Source organism: Semicossyphus pulcher, unplaced genomic scaffold, assembly GCF_022749685.1.
Source record: "Semicossyphus pulcher isolate SPU_LCO1_2020_fin unplaced genomic scaffold, fSemPul1.0.p SCAF_1, whole genome shotgun sequence".
Taxonomy (NCBI): Eukaryota; Metazoa; Chordata; class Actinopteri; order Labriformes; family Labridae; genus Semicossyphus; species Semicossyphus pulcher.
Genome location: NW_027211603.1, coordinates 31,964,497 through 31,987,223, shown reverse-complemented (window position 1 = coordinate 31,987,223; position 22,727 = coordinate 31,964,497). Strand labels below are relative to the sequence as shown.

The window sequence follows — 22,727 nt, the reverse complement described above, 5'->3', positions numbered from 1 at the left end:
TGTTATCGCCATCTGTTGGCACACTACTTTAAACGTGAGAGCATTCTCGGACTCTGGAAAGAAGATTACTAATTTGTTCGTGGGCAGGCGTTATCCACTGTGCTCCAGTTTTAAATTCCATCACATCATTACAGTTCAAACTATCAATATTTCAACAGGTTTGAACAATATATCGAATTTCGATTGAAAAGCGACAGCCTTGATATCTATGATACAAAAAATATCAAATTGTCAGTTTTAGAAGTTTCTATAAAACAAGATGTATATGTATTACCAACGTTCACTGCCAAAAGAGGAAGAACTGTGCTCTTAGTGTGTTGATCGTGAGGTGAAAAGTCAGGGTATTGAGGTTGGGGTAGTTGTAGGTCATGCAAGATATTCATGCAGGATATTGAAATTTTTATGAATTTATGGACCTTCAGTTCATGTTCAGCTTGTTCAATCCTAACCCTTTTGTTTTGTTCAAACCATAACCATGTTACCCATGGGAACTGACTCCTTCCAATGCCAAGCATGATCTGAATATATTTTTATCTATCTATTTATCTACCACAACAGATGTGTATTAAATCTAATATTTAGTACAGTAAGAGAAAGAAGATCCAAATAATATCGAATATCGAATATATACTTAAACAAATTATAATGATAAGGACACAGATTAAAAAAACACAGGCATGCACCATCTTTGAAATATTTACAAAAGTGAAGTTGCAATGTCAGCTGATCTGATAGAGTGAGTGTGAAAGGAAAGTGCTGTCTGACAGCAATCATGATAAAATACATAATAAAGAGAACACTTGAACTTAAACTGATTTTTAGATTGGACTTTTTCAAGTGGCTAAAATACTTTTTACTGTAAACCCCGTCCACAGCAGTACATGGCTCCATGACTGTTCTCCAGACTGCTACCCAGAACAGGGGCCCTGCTAACCGCCATTCACTGTAGGTATACACTGAGTATTGAGTACCATAAAATTCAGTGTATAAGATGCAATTTTTATACATTTAAAATTGTGTTTTGAATGTGTTTTAGATGAAAATAAATTAAAATGGTGTTGAAATAACTTGTTTACATATTTTTATTAATAAATAGCTATAGAAAACCTTTATCCCTCTGGGATACCCTCAAAACAGACTGCGACTTATATCCCCGATTTCACATACCTCATACAACTTCAATTCAATCAGAACAATTTCTTAAGCATGGTAGAATCAGAGACCTTAAACCACTCATGGTTGTACAGTGATGTTACAGAGGGGAGCTCTACTCTCACTGGGATTGTTGACAGCATTTATGAAGACACATTTACTCTGGCTTGTTATCAAGTCTATTCTTAAATAAACATTAATTTGAGAGAGATCAAACACCAGCAACATTATATTTTCAAATGGCAACAGAAGCAGTATATGCGGCAATGAAAGGCTGCTACTGGCTGCTAAATGACGTGTAGTCTGCCAATCTGTGGATTTAGCCAACCTCCGTGTGCAGAGAAATGCTCACACTGTTGAGTCTGCTTTATTAAGACTGCAGAGGAACAAAGCGCATCAGAGTAAAGTAAAGACTGTATTTGAAATGGGCTTAATTTTGCTGATCCATTTTAATGTACAGAGATCGGTACCATAAGAGACCCTTAAGATCAACTTGGGAAAACAAACTTGGGACATCTTTAATTTTCATTCATGGTAAGCTGGGATTCTTGCATTTGTCAACATGAATATTCTTACAATACATTTTTGTCAGCATAATCTACCTCCAGACCTAATACCTGGAAGTCAGAACACAATTTCTGACAGGAATTAGCAGCATATAAATAACAAAAAACAAAACAGTCTTGACAAGCCTTGACAGTTGGGAAGGTAAAAATACTTGCCAGCAATTTTATCAACCAAGATATGTTTAATAGAGTGAAGCTGTGTGACATCTAGGCATAAGACAAAAGTTAAGTTTAACACCCTTTTCCTGGTGGGATGCCTGCAGTACCTGTTCCAAATGTCAAAGATGAAGACAGACTGATACAAACACTCCTTCATCCCCCTCAGCCGTGTGTTTTACTCACTGTTTTATTCGGTGTTTTAGTGTTTATTCTGTCTTCTGCGGTAAACCAATTTGCCTCAGAGGAAAATAATAGAAAGTGAGCAGAGACAATGCATCAGGGAGAGAGAGGAGAGGGGAAAAATTAGACTGACTAATAGGCACAAAGTCATGCGGGGAGGCAATTTTACTTGGTCCTCTCTCCATGCTCCCCTTGTACTGTAAATGAGCTCATTCAAGTTTAATTACAGAGGAAATCCAAGGCAGCACCTTGGCAAATCAAATAATAAAGCACTTGTAGACACAAGGGCCACATTAACTCATTTTACAGCATATGCTGTAGTGTGTACTCTACGTCTCAGGTCCAGCACTTAATTTTAGGTTTCGCTGGAACATACTGTATATCTTGAGTAAATCTACCGATACCTTTGGTTGTTGGCTTCTTCTATTCCAGTCAAAGTAGGATACTTGTACTGAACCATCCTTTTTATTTCAACAACATGGTAATGTACATGCTAAAAATACATAAAAGACATCACAGGGTTTTGAAATACATATACAGAGCTCGACATAAGCACTGGCCCGGTGGCCCGACGGTATGTTTGTAACCCCCTGGGCCAGTAGATAGAGCATTTAACTGGCCCGGTGTGCCAGCAGGATCCACAAGCCCACAATGTACACAATATAGTAGCCCTCCTGAGATTCACAGTCCTGATGGACGAGATTGATTACTTTCTACCCAGAATCCTGCGGTAATCTCCATTTGATGTCAGCATCATGGCAGGCACTGCTGTCAACAACACGTTACACGCTAGTCGCTGCACTCGCAACGGATCAACTGTCATTCTAGAAGACATTAATTCATGTAAGCAAGCTACCGCGGACTACAAAAGTGTTTTAAAAAGGCCCTTTCTCGCGGTCAAATGCCAGGAAGAAGGGTAACAGTTGAAATAAAAAGCAGAATGCACTGGGCAATGAAAAAAAGAGGAAAAGATAGGGGTGGGTGGTAAACCAGTTTCAATACCGTCACCGGTGTCACGTTCTGCCACTGACATGGATTTTGCAATACCATCATTACCGGGATAAACACACACGTTTCGGTTTTCGTACACACACGAGGGAGATTTACACTGATGACCCACGTAACACCCATGGCAGTGTTTCCCACACATAGAACATCAAAAATTCATCTGATATCACTTAAGTGCAGCTTTTTATGAGAGCACAGAGTGAACTGGCCGCCGTGCATGCAGAGTCTGTGTGTCACCTGCCTGTAAACTGTAGATATGCACCTGCGGAATGACCGAGGCATTATGACAAATTAGTCATACAGAAATATGAACTTATCAAAAAGAAGAAATTAGATCAAATTATAAAAAGAAAAGACACATCAGCATTATTATTTTTTTCATGTCTTCCTCTCTATCAGAGTCATTTCCAAAAAAGTTTTAACACAGCATCAAAAACAGCCAGAAAACGATATTTTTTCTACAGAAAATCTTAAATCTTAAGTATTGTTTTTTATCACCATCAAGCAAAATAAGAATATTTTAAATGTGATCAATCTGGTGAAAATGTGCAAATACTTCATCCATAAGCTGTCTACCTGTGATTACAGGGAAAAGTGCAAAAAGAAAACATTTAAGTGCACTTTGCTCTTATTTGCCAGAAAAAGATGCTTGGCATCTTTTCTTGGTTGCAGGTTTATTCATGTTTATTGTCTGGTTCTGAGCTGTGGACATTCAGGATGGAGTGAAGGTGTGCATCAGTTGCTTACACAGGTATGTGCTTCCAATCATGCAGAGTATTCGAGCAGCTTGTAGGCGGAGCTTAGGGCATCGTTTCAGAGTTCTATCAGCTCTATTTGGATGTTTACAGGTGCTCTTTCCACGCAAACTACAAACGGATTACTGAGCAGTTCAAATTGTGACCCCAAGTTTCCTTGCTGCATCGTAGTCTCCCACAGGGAGGTCCGTCCCTGAAGCTCAGGGTTTAGTGGAGTGAAAAGCTTCGTTACATCGCACAGAAATGCCAACTCACACAGCTGGTGCTCGCAGGTCTTGATTGGCGCGCACACTGTTGCAGTCTATTCTGGGATTTGTAGTATCAGCGGTGTGCGTGCTGTATACCCGCGGGCCAGTTATGATAGACATATGATATTATCTCGCGGGCCAGATATAATTGTACGCCTGCGGGCCTTGAGTTTGGAACCCTTGCTTTATATGGTAGAGAAAACCCTGCATCAGTGTGAGCTATGACAGGCTCTGTATTGTGAGTCAGTGCAGCAAGAGATGAGACAATAAGTTCTTAGATCAACTTCACTTTAAAACACCTAGAGATGAGAAGTGACAAGAGATAATAATTCTACATATCAATAGCAGTCAGACGTATAGGCTGAACTTTGACTTCATGAGAGAAGGAAGAAAACTTTGTAATTCTGGATTCAGGTGTCAAACAGTGCTGGAGTGTCACAACATGAGATTTTGGAACTTGACAAATTAAATGACAAATGCAGAAAGGGCATCGGGAGTCAGCAAAAAAGCGAAAGTAAAAAAAACAAAAAGAGGCTGAGAGTTTGAATCTTGTAAAGTTTGAGTGACTTCATTAGTCGACCATTCTTGAGAATTGGTCCCAGTGTAACAAACATCCGACCTTTCTCTCTGAGACAATTTCCCTCTAGGGTGTTGTTGCTTTGCATTATTTAAATGTCTAAATCAATCACAACAACAAAGCATGTGATGGAGACACATTGTGTGGCAGGATCAGCTGGGAAATGTAACCTGGCTCAGGCTGTCTGTTTTTGTCTTGACAGACTGTAGAATACTTACAGTAGCACAGCTCCATCATCCATCATTAATCAACAAAGATTTCAGGCCATCAAAGCCTACAGAGAAAGTGATAATAATGGCTTTGGGACTATGTTAAGCGCATCCTTCATAAATTCAACAAATGAAACACAAAAAGCATTTTATTGACCTGTACTGTACTCTCTGACTTAAACGTAGTTGTTGCTTCTAAAATGCACTCAAGTTCTTCCATAACAGAAAATATAAATTGCTTCATCGACAACCTATAAGTCACTCATCTTGCTTATCAGGCTACTCCATTAACAAGAAGTCACACAATCTAAATATGCAGGATATTAGAATTATTAGACATCTCTTGGAAACAGAACATGTGTATCCATCACTTGCACCCACTTGAAATAGTTTATGACACCGTGCTGATTAGGGAATACTAACTAATGTGGCTCAGAGGTTGAGTGGGTCGGCCCATTTGGAAGATTGCTGCTTTGATCCTCAGCTCCTACAGTGTACTTTCAAATTTGTGGTGGTTTTGCTCAAGGCTGATAAGACTGTTGTATTTAAGTTTACAAATCCTGTGTAGTACAGTTGACTTTTCTCTGTGTTTTAAGCCATAAATGAGAGGAATCCTGCATGCAAGTATGTATAAGGGATCACATTATTTACCTTGGCACATGTCCTTCAAAGACATACGTCTTGTTGTCCCAGTCGTCAGGGTCAGGAGAGTAGACCTTTCCAAGTACGGTCGTTGGCATTCGGCCTGAAGACAGAAAACGCATCAGTCTATGATTTTAAACAACCACAGCATGTATGCTTTTCGGGCAAAAATACTCCTCTTGGCATTGTTTTTATTTTTTGAAGTTTACACAGGAACTTCCGTGAGATTTGAATCACTTTTCAGATGGAAACCTGGTGAAAATAGCACACCTTATATTTGTTCAGAAAACTTTCAGGGTTAGAACTGGTGTGTCCTCTCTGCATGTGAATCTCCCCTTTAATAATGTAATTTTCCCAAATACAGACAAACTGCATCAACATGACAGACAACAAAACAGACTGTATATCAAAATTAAAGGTCAGAATACTGTTCGCATGCACAATGATTATTATCGTGCATAGAGAACTGCTGTTGTTCCCCTTCAACTCCCAACTCTGAGAACCATGTGGGAATTTTTCTGAGGCTACCCTTCAAATCTAAAGGCTGACCTTGACATGCTGAATCTCTGCTAACAGTTTTTGTCAGTCAACTTTTTGTGGCAAAGACAAACAGCAGGCATTCATGACTTTTAATGACAAGGACTGATGTTTTATATTCTATTTTTCCAGTTTGTCACATTAAATATGTACTTTAATTCTTAACACGTGAAACAAGGTCTTTTATTATTTTGCTGTAAAACAATGCATGGCATATGTTCTGTATCTAAATCACTGCACACTGATTAGGGCCAAATTGGCTGGCAGTATGAGTTTCACCTGTGAAGCTTTACCACTTAATTACCCCTCTTATGTGTCCTTTAACACAACATCCTAAAGTTAAAATGAATTTCTCACCTCTGTGACTATTGATGAAAATCTTCTTCTCCCCCGCCACATGTGCGTGATCATTCTGGTCCCCAATGGTCACCGTCAGCGTGCTGGTCACAGTTTTGGCTGGGCGGCCACTGTCGCTCATGATAATAGGAATGAGGAACTCCTTCTGGCGCTCTCGGTCAAATGTCCTTAGAGCTGTTAGCGTCGCTGTGCCATTGAGGTTGTCCTGGAGGTAGAAATCATTGCTGTGGCGATACTCTGAGGGGACAGTGAAGTGGAAGGGTGGGCCGTTCTCTGCAGAGTCCCGATCCACAGCTCGGAGGAGGGTTGACGTTTGGTTCATCCTTACTACCTAAACAAGGAGGGAGAGCATGAGGTGCTGTGATTCACTAAGACTGAATTTTTAAATCCATAACATATAAGATTGATATTTCTCTTTTGCTTCTTGTTAACTTCCTTATTTCACTAAACTTATAGCATTACATCTTGGCAAAGTTGGGATGAGCCCTGTGATTTGCTGGTGATCAGTCCAGAGTGTACCCCGCCTCTCGCCAAATGACAGCTGGGATAGGCTCCAGCCCCCCAATAACCCTGAACAGGATAAGCGGTATAGAAAATGGATGGATGGGTGGATGGACGGCTGGATGGATGGATAACTAAGACTATATAACTGTATTCAAACACCAGGCAACAAACCAATGATTGTCCTTTCGGTGGCTATGTACACTTCTTATATATACAGTCTATGAAACAAGCACAGCTTAGCATACCTGTGGTCCAGCCACGTTCTCAAAGACTACAGGGGAGTATGCCGCCTCAAACTCTGGTCCGTTATCGTTTATATCCAACAGAGGCAGCTGGACTGTGGCACTGCCTGTTAGAGGTGGGACCCCATTATCTGTTGCTATGACAACCAAGTGATGCTGGGATATCCTCTCCCGATCAAGAGGCCGGGCCACAGAGAGAAGACCAGACTGGTCAATGGTGAACAGCCCCTCAGGATCTGAGTCCTCTGATAGGCTGTAGATGATCTCCCGGTTCTGGCCCGAATCAGAGTCACTGGCCACTAAATGTGCCACACTGGTTCCCACAGTGATGTCCTCAGGCAGTGGGGCGAGAGACAGGAAGTGTGGGATGAAGACAGGAGCGTGGTCATTATAGTCCTCCACCTCCACCACACAGTGCAGAAGGTTGGAGAAGTCCAGGTCTTCAACCTGAAACAGGAAACGCATACAGTTTCACATGACCAACATGCAATATTTAAATGTAAAGACCCCAAAGAGTATCTACCAGCATAAGGCTGGGCTGCAATGTTTCCAAGGCATCCAGCATGAACCATGACTGTTGATGATTATGAAAAACAGCTGTGCATAGTCAGCAGGTGTTTTTTTCTGTCAAGAACTACTTTAAAAGATAAGAAAACACATTTAATTAACTAATCCGTAGTCATGAGCACCTTGTTATTACATATAATTGTTCTTTTACAGAGAAATAGAGACAAATCACACAAACCACATTTGTATCAATGCGTTTGCTGAATCTGAATAAAACCTTATAGAAGTTTTGTTTATTTTCCAACAGCTACCTCTCAGGGCCACCAACATAAAGCGTTGCATTGTGGAGCTTTAAAGTCTGTAACAGACATATGGCACCTTCTGTTTGACTGGCTTCCTAGCTTCCTCTTCAGCTTGAAATTCTTTGTCTTAGATTTTGACAGATGCGCCGACAGGTTGGTTTGAGGGGTTTATGAGCGCTGAAGAAAAACAAATAACTCTGATTTTCCCAAATCTATCCCATTTCCATTTCTTTCACCAATTTTCAGAACTTTGTTGGAACATTTTGTATGTGAATATACCAAACTTCACATGTCTAATATCCATCTTACTAATACTTCACTGAAGTCAGGCACTGAAGCTCTGCACTCTTGAATCAGGCTCTACATCCCCATTACACATGCTGCATAGCCTTCACTGAAGGCTCCTTCCACAAAAGTGAAATGAAACATTATGAATTAGTGAATGAAACATGATACAGAAGCTGAATCAATGTAATCTTTAAGAATGCAAGACTGTGTGGTTGAATGAGGCTTTTGGAAGAGCTTTCACATACCTTCAGTGTGAGATTGAATCTCTGCTCGCTGTGTCTTTCATAGTCCAGGCGTTTCTTGAGCCTCAGGGTGCCTCGCTGCTCCTGCTTGTGACTGACCATGTAGAACTTCTGCTCTTGGTCTCCAGCCACAACGCTAAAGGTCAGCTGGGCATTTTCTCCAGTGTCTCGGTCTTCTGCAACCAGCTCCAGGACCTTAGAACAAACAATATATGAATGCACTATAAACGTAGAGTGCATAGGCTTGTATTATCGTGTATTAATGGTCAAATTCTGGAAACATTAATGTAAATCTGCTAAATGTTATGACAACATTTTGTCTAAAAAAGGGGGTGGAATTGTTGTCTAAAATGTGCAGGGCAGAATTGTCTAAATAAACAGGACACAGATATGTGTTGAAAGGCAGATGATGTGGCTGTTTGCAGCTGGTCTTCACAGTTTCTTACAGTTAGATAAGAAAACCACCCACAGATACCACCAGCTAATCAAGTTGTCACGGCTTATGTGTTACAAAAAAATGACCTACTTACACAGCCAGCAGACATAGAGGAACACTGGACCACTGGAGTATAGACTGGCTACCTTATGAATGTCCTTAAGTCCAATGTTAATCATCAAAACATCTCACCTCTGCTACAGGTAAGAATAGTGGTGAGATTTTATATTACTGGAATTGTGTCTATTTGCTCATTTCCCCTGTAAGATGTCCTTGTAACTGTCTTCCATAAAGCAAATTGTTTGTTTATGTGGTGTAAAGGGAGCTAAGCTGCTCGACTGTGGATACACATTATAACAACTGTGGGAACATTACCAAATGTAAAACATCACAACATATCATAAAACATGTTCCAATATTTCACTTTGTTATGTGGTTATGTGGACTTTGTTATAATGTCACATGTGGCCACAAGAATGGCATCAACAAGGCTGATTGGAGTCCTTGTATAAAGCTCGCTCAACACATCCAGTTTCAGGTGGCTGCTAAGTAATCCATATTATATTTTACCCACAGCAAACTAATCCTTTAAAGACCAGCTCAAGTCATGTTTTCAGACATATAAAATGCTTTGCTTGAAATAATAAATTGTGTCTGATATGCAACATACGTTTAATTACCTTGTAAAATCCTCCCAAGGCATCTCCTCCTTCTCCCTCTTTAAAAAGTCCCAAATCTGCGTAGGCCCCGCCCACTATGTACTACGTTTCTCTTTTTGCAAAATTACAGCTGAAAACAAAACACGTCTCTGCCATCGTTTAGCGGCAACTTGTTGAAACTTAGCTAGCCTGAAATGTAGTAATTAGTAGCAGTAGTGAGTTTGCAAAAATAACAATGACAGTTATAGCTTGCTCGTGCATCGCAGAAGTGGTTGCCATAGGTTACCCCGTCCATTAACGGGATTGGCTCCTTAGGTTTGTGACGTCTCAAACCCGCCAATCTGAAAATGTGCTGTCCTTGGTACACTGCAGTTTAAAAGCAGACAGGCCCAGCCATGGAAATGACTGCTTATGTTGTCCCTGATATGTCTCATAGCACATGAAAAGCACCATATGGAGATGTTTACAACGTTAAACACTGGATTTTCACTGGAGGGGCTCTTTAAGATAATAAAACTAAACTTTGTGAATCATATCAATATTTAAAGTTCATCCTTTGTTTTTTCTTTCAAATTAAACTGCTATCAGTAGCTTGACAGATGTTTTTACAACGCTACATTTATACTTGGGTACTCTATTTGCTGAGCTTGTAGCTACATTGCACTTTTTTAGAGGATGTAAGCACACAGTTGATGTCTTCAGTTCATCATAAATGTAAGGTGTTAGTTATTGGTTTTACTGTGAAATCTTGCAATCTTGCATTTGCAGAAGTCATTTTAAATAAACTGAATATGGATGAGAATATGGTTAAATTAAAACAATGTAATAAAGCGATGCCTGCTGAAGACATAAGCCCCTCCTGACCCACCTCTGCATTGGGCTCTGCACTCTCAGAGATCCTTGCCATGCAGGTGTGGTCGGTGAATCTTGGAGCGTGGTCGTTCACGTCCTTTATTTTAATGGTAGCAGTTCCAGTTCCTGTCATCCCTCCTCCATCTCTGGCCTCCACGACCAGCAGGTAGGACTCCACCTGCTCTCTGTCCAGCCCACCCATGGCCACAGTGATGGTGCCTGTGGTGGGGTTGATGGTGAACATTTCTGAGAACGTAGGCACTCCTCCCACCTCAATGTTAGTTGCATCTAAACTACCCAGAATCCGGTAAGAGAGCACGGCGTTCTGCCCGACTGCTGAGTCGTCCAGGTCGGTGGCTGTCATCTCCATCACGGACGTCCCCACTACAGAGTTCTCAGCTACGTCTCCGTGGCAGCTTGGTGCGCAGGTGAAGACAGGCGCGTTGTCATTGATGTCCCACACATTGATGATGACGTCGGTGAAGCCTGTGAGGCCTTCCCCGCCCTCGTCTGTAGCCAAAACGACAAAGCGCCACACAGCGCGCTCCTCGCGATCCAGTGTCCGCTGGGCGTAGATCTTTCCTGTGACCTCATCAATAATGAATTCACTCTCTGCACCCTGGCCATGGAGGGAGTAACGCAGGGCCTCCTGATCAGCATCCTTATCTGGGTCAGAAGCTGTTACCTACAACATCAAAGGCACAGCGAGACAGAGAGGGTTATGAGAGTGTAATCACTTTTTACACTATTTAATTATTGAAATGCTGCTGACGTGAAGTGATATCTTGACTGGAAGCGCTTCACAACTGTACTGCGCAGTTATGAACTCTCTGGTAGGTAAGCCTGGTAATGATCCAACCTGCTCAACCCCAATCCCCACTTTCTCTGCCTGCTCCCTCTCACTCACCCTGAGCAGCAATTACACCCTGGGCAGGCTAAAGATGTTTCAATTTAGATCAGTAATTGCAGCGAGATGTAGAGCCAATATTAACTTGTGTTCATTTAAAGAGTAAAAAATGTGCTCTCGCATATGTAGAGAGGGAAGAGAGCACCAAGTATATTGTATAATGTAATACAGAAGTGGTAAAAATTAAGATAAATTATTCTTACTAGTTAAAGTGAGGTTTAATATACAACTGTGCTGAGCTAGATGTACTTAATGGCACAATTTGCAGAAGTTAAAATCTCTGATTAATTATAAAATACATAGCTTGAGGGTTTAAGCTTGAATGATTTCACTATGGATCATATCCAGCCATGGATGCACTGCAATTATAGGGTATTCCATTACAATCTATTTTTCTTTATAATGTTTTTGGCTGCCGGTCTTTAGCTCTCTTTAGAGGTAAAGAGATTAAAGAAACAGAATTGAAAACCTAGTCCTAGTTAGGTTTTTTTTTTTTTTTTATTAATTTTTTATTGAAAAAAGGTTGCAAAGAAAAAACATTACACAACTTATATTTTGTACCTGATTCACCCCCGACCCCGGCAACCAATATACGCCCCCACCCCAGATCTCTCAACCCTAAAACAAAATTTTAACAACATATAAAGGTCGATCACGCTGTGTCATTTCTTTAACTACCTTGTAAGCTGCATTGCATGCCCGGAGAGTCTTAATGGAAGCTCCATGCAATCGGGCCACGAATCACTCCATCAGGGCTATTTCCAGAAGAGAGCTGGCCCACTGTTGCCAAGTCAAACGAAATGGCGGTTGCCATCTTAAGGCCAACAAATTTTTTTCTGCAGTGAGACCAGCCCATAGTATACGCTTTTGCTGCATAGACATTTTTAAATGGTATAAAATGCAGAGAGGTATGTTGTTGTGTTACGGTATTTTACCCAGACGATGGCGCTATAGTCTAGCTAAAGTTTGCTGTTAAGTGGTGACGTCATATCTCCGCATTAAACTGTGTCGGGGTCCAAGCCGCTATCTATTTACAATATGCCACAGTGCTGTTTTTCTTGCTGTTTTAAGTGAGGAAAACTAACTTGTTTTTTGCTAACGCTTCGTCACGGACATGCACTGTCATGATCGCCATTGCAGCCGCCACCCTCACAACAATCAGCTACCGCTAGCTACAGCACCGGTAGCAAGCAGGATTGCAAACTCGACATGGCGAAAACAGATGGTAGGCTGTAATTTGTGTGTGTTTTGAATGTGTTGAAATAACTTGTAGACATGTTTTTATTAATAAATAGCTGTAGAAAACCTTTTTCACTCTGGGATACCCCCAAAAACAGACTGCGTCTTATATTCCAATGCGATTTATATTCTGGATTAAATGAGCAAAGTCTGTTTTATGAGCAAGGTATATATTGTTGCTATAATGAATGGTAAATAGCATGATTACACAGATAATATGCTGGATAAACAGATGCAGATGTATCTCTATCACACAGCTGGATAATGATTAGACTGTACCTGTAACACAAACACCGGTGAACCGTCCAGCTCCTCAGTGACACTGCCGTAGTACTCGTTAACTGTAAACACTGGAGCCTCGTCGTTCTTGTTGACCACATTGACCGTCACCGTGGTGTAATCCTCCCACTTCCCATCTGAGGCCAGGACGTGAAGCTTGTACCTGAGCACACATTTTGGCTTTATCAGAAGATTTCATAAAATAAATAACAGTTTGACAAAAGCTTAAACTGGGAGCATAGTTGATTTAAAGTATTAGATGAGGAGTTTAAAGCTATAACACATAGTGTTAAATATAATTGAGGGATTCAGGTATTTCAGGTAAAATCCTTCAGCAAGCATTAACTGGAGTCAGAAAGCAGACCTTTGTGACTCAAAGGATTCCTGCTGGAGTGTGTCTCACCTTTTGTTCTGTTCATAGTCCAGAGGCTGGGCGATAAAGATAGTGCCCACCTCTGGTTCCACATCAAACACCCCTCCTGTGTTCCCTGATGTGATCTGGTAGCGCAGCTTAGCGTTTCCACCTGCAGCAAGGAAAAGGATGGAGGTTAAATGAAGAATGGCAGTTCGTACAAATGAGTTTTAGTTACCTACAATGCAGTGTATAGTAAGTAAGTAAGTGGCTGTGGAGTTGTGTTGAATAAATAGGCCAGGAGCTTGTCTTGTATTTGAACCATGAAAGAGCTTTGGTGAAACCCTGACCCCCAGGGACTGTAAGAACCCATCCAGTCCATTGCTGCCTGTTTCTGCCAATCCACCAATCTGTCCTCCTTAACTGAGATAGATAGCATAAGCCTGCGTTAGCCTAAAGGCTTAACATGGAGTCTTTGGTGTGATCAGATACGAGTCTTTGAACATGCAGCCTCTGACCTTCTAAAAGTGATCACTATACCTGCTGCATTACAATGACAAGAAATCAATGACATGCAAAGAAATCTTTTGCATTGAAAATAAAAGTTTGATCTGACACCAGTAAGTCTTCTGCTTACTAAATAGCATCCAGGAAACATCTTTTTATTTCAAGTCAAGTATTGGTTTTAACAAGAAATATTTCAAGAACACATTTGAGAGTCGATTTTACCGTCAAGTTTTGACACTCGACAATAGAAAGAAAATGACTTTTACACATGAAACATTTCCCTTCCCCTTCCCATTCGTAAAATGAATACCTCGACTCACAGCACAAAATTTAAACGGCGTCTGCACGTTCTGAAAATCAATTATCTCTCAAAATGTGACTATCATGCCTTTTTTGGGGTTAAAAGCTGATAGTAAGGGCTTCTAAATAGTTTTGTATTTTTTTTTTGGGGGGGGGGGCATGTCAGAAAACTTGAGCAAATAAATATTAATAATTAACTTAATAACTTAATGCAGTTCACATCTATTGAAGGTCTTCATAAGAAAGAAAAGGAACACAGACAAAAATATACAAGGCTCAATTTCCGTGGAGTGGACAGATTCTGGATGGTAGAACACGAGAGATTTGATGGCTAAAGGCTACAACAAGTAATTGCTTATTCAAATACAACTGTTTTTATAATGGCTGGGTTCAACAGAAGAGCAGAGGGCATCCACAGTGGGTACCTGCAAGGTGCTGTGTGCCGGAGCATGAACACTTTGTATTTGCAGCTGGTTATTAGCTTTTTGCACAAGCAATAATTGCGATGGTTTCATTACCATATTTACTTAGACAAACAGCACAACCGTCCTTTCAATGGAAAATGAAAAGTGTCTGTGAGTGTTCTATCTTAAAAATGTTGTTTTTGTTAAAAATAAATGTCCTATTATGCGGCCAGGAATGAAACCTGTACCTGTGAAACCAGAAAGATTTGGTGTCTTTTATTGGAGTCACAGTTAAAGTGAACTTATTGGCAGGGAAATGCAAGAGAATGAAATTTAATGGTGTTAATATTGACACAGAGGTACGCAGAGATTCACATAAGTAGCATTTATATGGTTTCCTACACTATATACAGGCAAGGCTAGACTATGACAGGGTTGTTTATCATGAGACATGGCACAACGAAAACTTAAACTCAAAACAGATCATTTGGCGTGTCTTTGCTTTGTCTGCCAAAAGTGTGTAAAATTAGAATCTTTAAACTAGAAAAGTCGCAGTTTTTCATTCAATAATTAATATCCTATTGTTCCGAGAAATCATATTGCTGTAAAGTTTCCCCTCACCTCTTTCATAAAGTTCTCTCACTATCTCACTTCATTATCTCCATTCTTTCTAAGCTCCGTGAAGCATTTTTAATAAACTCTTAGATGCTGATCAACAAACTGTTCCCCTTCAATGCAATTACTGGTAAAGCCAAGGTCTGCATCTCAATCACAGATGCATCTACCACCCCTCATGTTAATATGAGAGGGAAAGGAGAAACCTCTGAAGACGAGATGAGATTCCCAGCTTATTAGCAAGATGAAAGTCAAGGAAGGAGAGAGGAGAATGCACTAATCCAGATCGTTTTGTACCGTCTGTCTGTTGGCAATTCAAATGAGACATTAGGGGATATATGCAATCGCATCCCCTCTTCTCTCTCGCCTTCTCTCCTTGTTCTCTCAATCTCTGAAGAATTTTCAAAACTGCTCAGACCCAAAGGACAGAAGAACAAACAGAAGATCTAAAAACAAAACTATTAAATAAACAAACAAAGAAAATTAGAGCTTTTTTTCCCAGTTGTACCAATTTGAAAACTCTTTTCCTCTCCCTCGGTACTTTAGTTTAGTTTACTGAAAGTGGTGTACAGTCAAGAGAACAGGGAAGCAGCGCACGTGCGCGTCACTAAAACCCAAGAAACCAAACGCCCCACCATAAAAATGGGGTTAAAAAGGAGTGAAATCTTTTGTACTTCCTTTAAAGTTCTCTACAAAAATAGATGTTTATATATAGCACGTGCTAATGAAAGGTGCTAAAGAAAAGGGTTCCTTCCTGCTATGCTTGGGAATCATCTCTTTAAAAATAGCAATTTCGCAGTAAGGGTAGTTCTGACTCACACACACACACACACACACACACACACATAGAGACACACTTATTTCATGTGATTTACATGTGTTAACCCAACGTCGAAGATTTTAATTTGTCTGTTGAGTCACTATCTATCGCCGAACGAGGTAACACAATGGTGATTGAGCCTGCGTGTCTGGTGCAACTTTCGTGGAAAAAAATCACAAGCGGCGCCCAGTAAGTGACGCATTTCCCATCAGCCAGCAGTGGTTGGTCTGCCTGAGAGGGTAGGCGGAGCTAAGCTGCTGCTTTTCCAAAAATAAGTATAAATCCAAAGAAAAAGAAACAAATTTGACGCTCAGATGAAGGCAAACAGTCTAAAAAGGAAAGCGACCGTCAGCCAGGAAAATCAAGAGTTACAACCTCAGCCAACCGTGGACGTCACACATGCAAAACTGTCTGGATATCCGGGAAGTGTGCTCCCGCAATTACCGTTTATCGCCATAGGTGCCGCCGAAGAGAACGAAAGTAAGATATTTTACATTACAAAGGAGGTGACAATTAGTAGAGTTGTCCTTGCAACTTTTAATACGACAAGGACACAATTTACTGCAATGATTTGTCCAAAGCAATCAATATTTAGTAGAGTGAATAAAAGAGCTACATACTGGGGCTTTATATTTGGTTTTAGAAATGATAAAGGTCCCACATTGTCAAATTCTGCCTATGTATTAGATGTGAGATTTGCATAAAACATTACATTGTCCTTATTAGTGGCAGCAGCATGAAATGACTTCTCTGATTTCTTCCTGTCCTCCTTCACACGCAGGCGTCTCATACTCAGACAACTAAGAAAGAGAATAAGTGTGTTTTTATGATCTTATGTGCATGTCTGAGTCATTGAGGGTCATATTCCCACAGCATAAATGCTCACGGCAGGCCTCTGCACTATATGATGATAAATGCTGTGTTTAGAGAAGCATCTGTAAAAACTGCATGAGCTGATATCTGCTGAAATGTATAATGAAATGAATTCTGTGAGGGACATTTTGACAAATTGTGGACAGAAAATGAGAGATGATCAGACCTTTATGAGTGTAGATATTGATTTGCTCCGGCTTTAAATCAGGATTCTCAACAACTTGAGGCAGAATTCATTGGGAGCTTTTGTTATGCAGACACGATAGCGGCAGGTTCTACGTTTACACCATATCAGACTCTTCCTGGGTGACAATCAATAGGTTTGGATGATGATAACAGCTTAAAGTGTTGGTATCTTTTGCAATCCAGCACTGACTGCTGTCTCTTGTTTTACACGAAGGTCTTGTTTCACAATCTGGACAAGTGCAATTTTCACAGGTGAAGCATAACAGGCAAGTAATGGCTCCCAGATGTCTACTTTCAGATCCAGCGGAAGGGAAAAAAATTAACCAATTCAGCCTGAACCTACAGAGAGGTGCAGTTATTGAAGTTCAGTTCAGGTGACAAAAGTACCTGGATGTTAAAAACTAAAAGCTCTCATCAGTAACCACAGAGACACAGGTCCAATTTCAGCTGTGTTATTTTATCAGCTTTCACACGTGGATATTCACCGTGAGCTATGAGCAGGGAGTAGTCCAGTTTATAGTTAAACCTTTTTGCTGTATCCATCACACACACATATATGTAAATATATTATATATTATCCCTTTTCTGGAATGCTAGATGCAAATCAAATCAGATACATTTGCAATCATGTTTTTTGATCGAGTAATCTCTTTCACAGAAAGATCTGCTGCTGAATCATCACTTAAACTGTACGTCTTCTGTTCTTCCTCTCGGATTTCTGCTTTAGTATTCAGTAGTTTTATCTTTCTCAATGAAATGAGAAAAAAAGAGTGAGTGAGAAATGGTGTCTGGCAATGACTAAGACAAAAACAATCATTCACAAGACAGAGGAAAGCTTATGGACGCTGTAAGCTACTGAGAGCTTCTCTGATGTCAGTCCGTCTTCTTTATACATGCGGAAAAAAACAAGTCTGCTGTTTCACTCACACCAAAGAAGTAAGTCACATGAAGTCTCATACAAAACAGCAGCATTTGCAAGTCCAATTTTAGTCTCATCATTTCTAAAAATAGTCACAATATGTACCTAGATAGATGCATACTGGAGCACCGGCTGCTGTTTGAGAGCTGCTAACTAAGCCCTGGGCTTCCTACTTGTAAGCAGCGAATGACAGCAGACAAACAACAAAATGGGTGAGAAGCAATGACAGACTTTATTACTGAGTTTCTGAGAAGTTGGTGAAGAGAGCTGAACAGCTAGGAGCTTAAAGTAATAATCTCGAAGATTTTCATTGAAATAAATGTCTGTTAAGTCACTATCTATCGCTGAATGACGTTACACAATGGTGATTGAGCCTATGGCCCACTGATGAAAGCCTTTTCATTTGCAGTATTACAGACTGGGTGTCTGTGCCGACTTTCGTCGAAAAAAAATCACAAGGGGTGCCCAGTGACGCGTTTTCCATCACCCAGCAGTGATTGGTCTGCCAGAGAGGGTAGGCGGAGCTAAGCGGCTGCTTTTCCAGTCTCTGCAAGTGTTGTGAGTAAACAGTAATCTACTATGGCTGAACAAACAAAGAAAAGATCGATGACTATAGAAACAACTTCAAAAATAAGTGAAAATCCAAAGAAAAAGAAACAAATTGGACGCTCAGATGAAGGCAAACAGTCTATAAAGGAAAGCGACCATCAGCGAGGAAAATCAAGAGTTACAACCGGAGCCAACAGTGGATGTCACACATGCAACACTGTGCTCCCGCAATTACTGTTTATCGCCATAGGTGCCGCCAAAGAGAACGAAAGGGATCTTCAAGATTACCACTTTAAGAGAAGGATATTTCTCTTAGTTAGTTCGGACAAAAGGAGAGTGATAACTGGAGTTTTTCCACACATCTCTCACTTGTGTCTGCTTGAGCTGGAGAGACATACATTTTGATCACAACGCTGTTTAATTCAGTGTTTTAACTGATTGTAATTACCGGAGCTTGGCGTTTGTTTTGGAGAGGAGGAGCTCTCTGCCTACTACACAATATTCTTTAACAGCAGTTCAGTTCTTGTGTCACTAAATTCAAACACGTGTATTAACTCTGCTTTAATGGCTGCATAAAGAGCCATCAGCAACATGCCAAAGTCTTCAGCAGAAAGTTTTGCAGTGGACTCTCATTTAGCTGAATCTTGATGTCAGTTGCATCACCCCCTTTTTACAGAAGCCCTAGACACTAACAATGAGTAATTCTCATATGCTTTTGTTATTGATCTGTGACTACCAGACCTTCTCCGATCACAGTCCCACCCAGCTTCCAGATGCCTTCTGACTGTGTGAGCCACAGTGCTCAAAGACACTCTGTGAGAGACTCTTTTCATTCCTCAGAGTAAAAATAGTCTCTTCGTTATTGTCTTGAGCTGACATTTGCTTCTGGCTATTAGAGCTGAGTGTCTCTGCATGTTTCATCACAAACATTAATCATCGTATTTCAGGATCATGGACTCGCTGAAAAGGTCAACTACTTAGGCCTTTGTAACTAATATAGGTTATTAAACAATTGGAAATGGAACTAAAATTAGCACCCTGTGGCTGCTTGCCTCCGCCAACCAGTCAAGTTCCAGTTGTTTTAGTTAAATGAGAGACACAAAAGTCAAATTTCCTTGTACTTGTTCCCATGCCTGTAGTATCTGATAAAGCACAAAGCCGTGACACCAGACAATGATACAAATATGGATGTTCCTGCACAGAAGCTACAACTTCTATGACGTAGATTCTTCTCATAGATGTTAAACACGGCAGCAGAGAAGACCTTTATAGTCACCACTGAGTAGGGATGTAACGATACACTAAACTCACAATTCGATACAAATCCCAATACTGGGTTCACGATGCAATTTTCTCATATTCATAAAGAAATGTAATATCCTTTTTATTTTTTTAGGTATTATAGTTTATTTATTGTGATGTAAAAAAAACAAATTATAGCCTATAAGATAAATGCAGTGTGCCATAATTCTCATATATACAATTAACGAGAAAAAATCGTTCTATTTGGCTATTTGGGACTTTTCAGTCTGTTATCTTGAAAACAAATTTCTGCCGCACGTCCGCTCCATGGATTGTCCGTTTATGTGGCCACAGAATTCACTAACACCAGGGCGAGGTATCGCTGTTAACGTAGCTGACGTTGCCTGTGACAGCAGCAGCAGCATCGCGTGCTGCACAATTGCCACGGTTAAACTATTTATATAGTCCTCTATTCAACTGCAGATGCAAAAGACGCGATGATGTCTAACAAGAGCAGCCAAAAGCAGATATCGCCCTCTGCTGTTTAAAAAACAGTATTGCGATTCATCTCTTCATTTGACTAGTCACTTATATGTATCGATTTTTAACTGCATTGCGAGGTATCGTTACATCCCTACCACTGATTCAAGGTGAGCACCAAGAAGGACTGTCAACACTTCAGTATCCTATGGCATGTTAAAAATGGTCACATTGTCCTCCTTTCCATCCGCGTTACGGACTTGAATGATTGATTCTAAGGACATCAACGTAATTGCGGGCACTCTTCCCAGATATCCAGACAGTTTTGCATGTGTGACGTCCACAGTTGGCTCCGGTTGTAACTCTTGATTTTCCTGGCTGACGGTCGCTTTCCTTTTTAGACTGTTTGCCTTCATGTGAGCGTCCAATTTGTTTCTTTTTCTTTGGATTTTCACTTATTTTTGAAGTTGTATCTGTAGTCACCCATCTTTTCTTTGTGTGTTCAGCCATAGTAGATTACTGTAGAGACCGGAAAATCAGCCGCTTAGCTCCGCCTACCCTCTCTGGCAGACCAACCACTGCTGGGTGATGGAAAACGCGTCACTAACTGGGCGCCGCTTGTGATTTTTTGATAGAGTGTAGATTATTACTTTAAGGCCCTGCAGAGGTATGGATATAACAAGAATTGGACTGACGGACATAAGACCCATATCCCGAACATAATCATGGTTTTATCTTAGTTATTGGTGTGAAATGTTGTAATTCTAAGCTTGTAAATTTTTAAGCTATGGCCAACAGCATGTTTTATGACAGCAAGTTGTGAAAAATAAAGAAAACACCAGCCATGTCAGAGTTGCAGTCAACTTGTCCTCAACTAGTCAGTGAAGCCACATCTTAACAGTAAGAAATGTTTGACTGGAGTGGGGAAAAAACAGTGTTGAAGTCCCAAATGGTGAAAGTACATGTTTAAAAGCTTGAGAGCTTCTTTCTTTGCCTTAAATTGAAAGGTTATGAAAAATGGGTTGCTTCAAACTCGCATATTACTGCGTTTTTCATGACTTCAATACGTTTTCTAGTGCAATTCATTTCATTTCTTCTCAAAGTAAAAGGGGTCAAACAAAAGTGAAGAGAGAAAGTTTTTCTTGAGTGAGGGAGAAGAGAAACACCTCAGCAATGTACTTCAGCAAATGTGCTTATTATGGATTTACAGCACCAGCCGCACCAGCCGCACCATCACTCCTACACTTTTAAATTCTGTATCTACATCACAAACACACACGTTCACATTATGCATATTCCTTTATCCATGCCACCCACCTTCGTCCCCGTCAATGGCACTGACAGTGAGGATTGCAAAGCCAACATCGGCATCCTCATCCACATCCACTTCATAGGACGCCTGGGCAAACGCCGGCTTGTTATCGTTCACGTCACTGATAAAAACTCGAACATATGCCGTGTCTGAAAATAAAAAGACAGATACAAGGAGAGAGAGAAAGAGACAGAGGAGAGAGGCGATTATAAACATGTGGTTGTTCTTATTCTGTCAACGTGAACACGAACATCTGTCTGTCTCTCTTGGATACCAACAATTTAGTCACTTTTCACCAGCATGTACCATACACACACACACACGCGCAAACACACAGACACAGATGGGAAAGTAAACACTTCTTCATGCCCACAGACAAACAAAAATAACATCAACTTTTTCCTTCGAGCCGCTGTCTTAACACCTTTCTGTTAATTCTATCATCTGTCTCCACTGTGTCTGTCTATTTTACCATTTAATCCAGCTGCTTCTTTCCCTGCAGCATCCAACCGGAGGCTGAAGCGGAGTACAAAGCACCCTGGGGGCATTGGTGTAAGGCTCGATGGTTGAGCAACCAAACATACTACGCTTCCTTTGATATCAGTATCAAAACAAGCGTAATTTGCGATACATGCTTCAAGAAGAGATAAATTATTAAAGCCAGGGCGAAAGAGATGGTATATAGTTCATGGCACAGATAGCAAACTAATGCAGCCTAACACGTCGCAGATGCCAGGGCTTTGCACGTGTTCAGAATCTGTGATAGAGAGGACAAATACAGAACGTGTCTGAGCAGATGTAGCAGCCCTCCTCTCACCTGCTTATGCCTCCTGCTCTTGCATGTTTTCACACTTGTACAGACATGTATGTGTAAAAATCACACGTCTAACCCCACCCCACACAAGAGTTTGTAATTAACAAGATAGCTTGTTTACTGTTTGTGAAAACGTGTTATTTATGGTTATTTCAGTGATCTCTTGGCAACATTTTGCTGTTTCTAGTCTGCAGCGTCTCTTGCTGATTGTTTGTCAATGTGTAGATGTGAAAAGTTAAATACAGCACATACTAACATGCCCTCCTCTCCTGTACTGCCTTCAAATCTTCATTTTTTTTTTTTTTAAATTTCGTACTCGCAGATATATTTATTTAAGCAGAAACATGCCTTTTAAAAGATCAACATAGGCTTCCTGTTTGAAAAATAAACAAATAAAATAATCAGGTTATGGTAGATCGGACATTCAGCGCTCTGAGAGAGCTGTGCTGTAGGGTACATTTATTAAACACAAATATGTCTTATGTAATAAAATCAACATACCTACAC

The 22,727-nt window shown here is 40.5% G+C and overlaps 1 protein-coding gene across 1 annotated transcript in view; it reads right to left on the bottom strand.

Moving 5' to 3' along the window:
• The window catches only part of LOC138589795 (neural-cadherin), a 334,506-nt gene that overhangs the window by 135,782 nt on the left and 175,997 nt on the right, over positions 1 to 22,727 (bottom strand). The window contains exons 16-23 of the mRNA XM_069660252.1: positions 21,412 to 21,555; positions 13,251 to 13,371; positions 12,848 to 13,010; positions 10,439 to 11,107; positions 8,479 to 8,670; positions 7,140 to 7,583; positions 6,391 to 6,721; positions 5,506 to 5,599 (exon numbers count right to left, since the gene is read on the bottom strand). Coding sequence (XP_069516353.1) covers positions 5,506 to 5,599; positions 6,391 to 6,721; positions 7,140 to 7,583; positions 8,479 to 8,670; positions 10,439 to 11,107; positions 12,848 to 13,010; positions 13,251 to 13,371; positions 21,412 to 21,555 — 2,158 coding nt within the window. The remainder of the gene's footprint in view (positions 1 to 5,505; positions 5,600 to 6,390; positions 6,722 to 7,139; positions 7,584 to 8,478; positions 8,671 to 10,438; positions 11,108 to 12,847; positions 13,011 to 13,250; positions 13,372 to 21,411; positions 21,556 to 22,727) is intronic.